Source organism: Ammodytes marinus (genome assembly GCF_949987685.1).
Source record: "Ammodytes marinus genome assembly, chromosome: 2".
NCBI lineage: Eukaryota > Metazoa > Chordata > Actinopteri > Uranoscopiformes > Ammodytidae > Ammodytes > Ammodytes marinus.
The window spans coordinates 33,140,650-33,145,649 of record NC_137231.1 but is presented as its reverse complement, the minus strand read 5'-3'; the positions used below and the strand labels follow the sequence as shown (position 1 = coordinate 33,145,649).

The 5,000-nt window shown below is 41.4% G+C and overlaps 1 protein-coding gene across 1 annotated transcript in view; it reads left to right on the top strand.

Annotated features, from left to right (window-relative positions):
- Positions 1 to 5,000, top strand: part of mmp11a (matrix metallopeptidase 11a) — a 49,917-nt gene that overhangs the window by 39,326 nt on the left and 5,591 nt on the right. Inside the window, exons 3-4 of the mRNA XM_080037906.1 lie at positions 1,210 to 1,353; positions 2,534 to 2,667. Of these exons, the coding sequence (XP_079894032.1) occupies positions 1,210 to 1,353; positions 2,534 to 2,667 (278 nt within the window). The remainder of the gene's footprint in view (positions 1 to 1,209; positions 1,354 to 2,533; positions 2,668 to 5,000) is intronic.

Below are 5,000 nucleotides of genomic sequence, written 5' to 3'. Positions count from 1 at the left end.
GTGTGTGTGTGTGTGTGTGTGTGTGTGTGTGTGTGTGTGTGTGTGTGTGTGTGTGTGTGTGTGTGTGTGTGTGTGTGTGTGTGTGTGTGCGTGTGCGTGTGCATGTGCGTGTGTGTGTGTGTGACTGTGTTGTTGGTTGTGCTTATTTTATCATAGTGCTGCCTTCTTGGCCAGGTCATTCTTTTTTTTTTTAAGATATTTTCTTGGCATTTTTTTTTATGCTTTATTGATAGTGTAGAGACAGAGTTGAAATGGGGCAGAGAGGGGAGTGACATGCAGAGAACGACCGCGGGCTGGAATCAAACCTGGGTCCGCTGCTGGCCGAGGCCCTTGGGGGGGACGCCCGAGCTAAGGGCGCCCCCCGGCCAGGTCATTCTTGAGAAAGAGATTTTAATCTGAATGAATTGTACCTGGTTAAATAAAGGATATTGATTGATTGATCTGCTGCATAAAATGAAGAAACGTTTTTTCTTTTTTCTTGAAATCAAACTATAGTAAATACAGCAAAGGAGAGCTTTAAGTGAAGGTAAAAGGAGTGTTATGGTGATATTTGAGTCCGTATTAAAGGTGTGGTGTTGTGCCAGCGAGCTTGAGGCAGCTGTAACAGACGACTGGAGATGTTATCAGATTTAGAAGAAAGACATTCAAGGCCGGTGGTCCCTCTCTGCTACTGTACATCCTGTTAGAAGGGTATTGTTTGTGTGTGTGGGGGGGGGGGGGGGGGGGGGAGGGTGTGTGTGTGTGTGTGTGTGTGTGTGTGTTTTACTGTCTGTGTGTGTGGCTGTCTATCTATCCATCTATATATCTGTCTGTCTATCTATCTATCTATCTATCTATCTATAACCCCTGCCTGTCTCTCTCTCTCTCTCTCTCTCTAACCCCTGTCTCTCTCTGTCTCTCTCTCTCTCTCTCTCTCTCTCTCTCTCTCTCTCTCTATTACCCCTGTCTCTCTCTCTCTCTCTCTCTCTCTCTCTCTATAACCCCTGCCTGTCTCTCTCTCTCTCTCTCTCTCTCTCTCTCTCTCTCTCTATAACCCCTGCCTGTCTCTCTCTCTCTCTCTCTAACCCCTGCCTGTCTCTCTCTCTCTCTCTAACCCCTGCCTGTCTCTCTCTCTCTCTCTAACCCCTGCCTGTCTCTCTCTCTAACCCCTGCCTGTCTCTCTCTCTCTCTCTCTCTCTAACCCCTGCCTGTCTCTCTCCCTCCCTGTAGAATAGTCCGGTTCCCGTGGCAGATGGGAGAGGAGAAAGTTCGCCGTGTGTTTCGCGAGGCTCTGAAGATCTGGAGTGATGTCACACCGCTAAGCTTCACTGAGATCCACAGAGGAAAGGCCGACATACGCATTGACTTCACCAGGTGGGTGGGAGGGCACACACACACACACACACACACACACACACACACACACACACACACACACACACACAGAGAACGACCGCGGGCTGGAATCGAACCCGGGTCTGCTGCTGGCCGAGGCCCATGGGGGGGGGGACGCCCTACCAACTGAGCTAAGGGCGCCCCAATAATACCCAGTTTTACTGAACAGCACTTGAACGCACTTGAAGTAAAACCAACAAAATGGCTGCATGTCATTTACCTGTTATTTGAAGCTGCATTCTTTTGACTCAAGATGCTTGTATACACAATGAGGCAGCAGTATCATTTCTTATAGGGACCAACTAATAATAATATACACAGTAAATTCCCCAGTGTTAAATATGCAGTGTCAAACTCCATTAACTCTATCTGAGTTAATATAACAACAGCTGGAGTAGAATGCCTCCTAGTGTTGGTGTCAATTTCGGTAGTTAAAAGACGGGGTGTAGAAAGTACTCTATAAGGCTTTAAATAACACTATACAGTGTATTTTAACTCTATTTTGAGTTAATGTAACTCTAAAATTGTAACACTTTGAAAAGAGTTAATTTAACTCCAATTCTGAGTGGGACCAAATACACTCGGAAATGGTGTTAAATTTAACTCTTTTAGTGTTATTTTAACACTTCAAAATGTACTGTGTAGTAACACAAATATTAATTTCAGCTCCTTAAATGTGATGGTTTTCCTCAGTTTTCTATGCTTCAAAAAAATTATTTATTTGGATTTATGTTTATCGGTCAAACCAAACAAGACATTCCAACTCCGTAACTCAAAATGTTATCTCGGGTTCTTCTGGTAAATGTTGTTGTTGACATACATTTGTCATTGCTGCAGCAGCTGTATTTATAAAGTTAGTTTTAAATGTTGATTGGGAGTGTTTGATTTACTCACCCATAGGTGTGTGTGTGTGTGTGTGTGTGTGTGTGTGTGTGTGTGTGTGTGTGTGTGTGTGTGTGTGTGTGTGTGTGTGTGTGTGTGTGTGTGTGTGTGTGTGTGTGTGTGTGTGTGTCTGTGTGTTTGTGTCTGTTTATCTGTCTGTCTGTCTGTCTGTCTGTCTGTCTGTGTGTGTGTGTGCATGTGTGTGTGTGTGTCTGTCTGTCTGTCTGTCTGTCTGTCTGTCTGTCTGTCTGTGTGTGTTTGATTCCCTCACCCGTAGGTTCTGGCACGGGGACAGCCTTCCCTTCGACGGCCCGGGTGGGATCCTGGCTCACGCTTTCTTCCCCAAAACAGACAAACAGGGAGACATCCACTTTGACTACGACGAATCCTGGACACTAGGCAACCACATGGGTGAGAGAAGGAGAAAGAAAACTGTTGTAAAAGCCCTACTAACGTCCTCCCTCCTACATACTCAACATGTATATACTACATACTAAAAGCAGCCCTACTAACGTCCTCCCTCCTACATACTACATAACATATACATACTACATACTGTCTACTTAACCATCCATTGTGTATGCTAGGTTTGTCGGACCGTTTACACTGAAGTATACAGAAGAAAAAAAACTTACATGCCGTTTGAAAAGACGCAATGCATTGTGGGGCGGTTGAGTAGGAAAAGTATCCTGTCGATCCATACACAAAATCTTCCCGGAAGATTATGAGTTTTTTATTTTACTTAAATTACAGGGGGTGGGGGGGTGCGTGCGTTTGTGTGTGTGTGTGTGTGTGTGTGTGTGTGTGTGTGTGTGTGTGTGTCTGTCTGTCTGTCTGTCTGTTTGCCTGCCTGCATGTGTGCGTGCGTGTGTGTGTGTGTGTGTGCGTGTGTGTGTGTGTGTGAGACATATCCTACACATCTGTAACAGCAGCAGGTTTTATCTGTATCATGTCAGGAAACAGGTGAGGTAACCGATAGCAGCTGTCGGTGCTTTTTCATGACTCAATGTTTCGTCTCAGGTGAAAGAAAATCCCCTTCGAACAGTTCACCACAAAAACGCTGAAAAACGGCTGTATTTTATGACATCATAAGAACCAGGTGTAGTTCGTTCTTTGAGTCACCTAAGGCCTGTTCTTGTACCAGAGTATGTTTATGAGTCCGTGCCGACAATAGCTGAAGGTCCGAGGTGTTCCCTGCTTTCCAATCTCCATACTATCTACTATTTAGTTTGGTAGAAAAAAAGATTTAGGATGTCCTGATTCTTGTGGCCAGATTTAGTATGGTTAGAAAAATCTGGATGTCTAGTCATTTTAAAAAAAAATCTGTAAAGTATCACAATGTCTGAGTTTGTATAATGAAAATTCAATAAAGATATTGTTAAAAAAAAATTAAAAAAGTATAAAATGTTTAACTTTCTCTCATGGTCTGTCTTTGTCTTGTCTTGTTTTGGTGTTCCCTGTGTTTCCTGTTTTGTTTTGGTACGTCTGTCTTGTTCCTCCCCATGTCCTGTCAAGTTTCCCTCCTGTGTGATTACTGCTCCCTCCCCTAATGTGTTTCACCTGTCCCTCGTTGTCTACCCTGTCTTGTGTGTGTGTGTGTGTGTGTGTGTGTGTATGTGTGTGTGTGTGTGTGTGTGTGTGTGTGTGTGTGTGTGTGTGTGTGTGTGTGTGTGTATTTAACTCCCTGTGTGTCATTGTTCTGTGTCTTTGCATTGTACCTGTTGGTGAGTCTGTCCCTGTATGTTCCTGTGTTCCATGTGCCCTTTGTGCCGTTTTGCCTTTTTGGAGTTTTTGTGTTTTTTGGACAATAAATTACCTTTATTTGAACCGTCTTGCATTTGGGTCCTGCCTGCCTGTCGTCACCGTAACACTTTCAATTCAATTCATTTTTTTTTAGGTTTCTTTAAATTATCACAATGTCTGAGTTTGTATAATGAAAATTCAATAAAGATATTGTTAAAAAAAAATTCAAAATAAAATAAATAATTTTTTTTTAACTTTCAATAAAAAAAATGTTTTATTTCTTTATTTAGAAAGGACAGCGCGTATTAACAAACATGAGCACAAGAGTTCAACATGTATAAATGTGCCAGATTTATCTATGCAGGCTAATTTTTTAACCTTTATTCCCTTTAAATATTTTAATTTATTTATTATTATTTATTTAAGATATTGTAAAAAAAAATGTTTTAAAAAAATAAAATAAAATGTTTCGAATTTTTCACTTTCAATTAAAATTAAATATATCTTTCTGTTCATCCAGGCACGGACCTCCTCCAAGTAGCTGCCCATATTTAGTGTACCCATGGCAGAGGCATTAAACCTGCAGTGTGTAGAATTTTGGGTTTTATTTCCTAGCAGATTTTGTAGAAAGTAATTATAATATCCATAAGTACATTTAATTTAGTGCATAATAGCTGAAAAAAAATTTTTGAATAATTTTTTTTCCCCTTAGAAAGGGTCTCATATATGTCCATATTTCTGCATATTTTGGACCAAGGCCTAGTGCCGCCATCTTGAAAGTGTCATAGTTGGAATGTCATCAGGTGCATTGTTTAAAATTTAGAATTGTTCTTGTCCTTGAAGGCCACTGTAGCTTCTGTTATTATTCTAAAGGGTTGGGGTTACCCAGGGAGTGTTGCATTCTAGAACTTTGTAGAACTTTCTCGATGATGTCATATTACACACTGCACCTTTTAAGAAAAAAACTATATAAAATGATCTAGTTTATTACTGTTGCATGT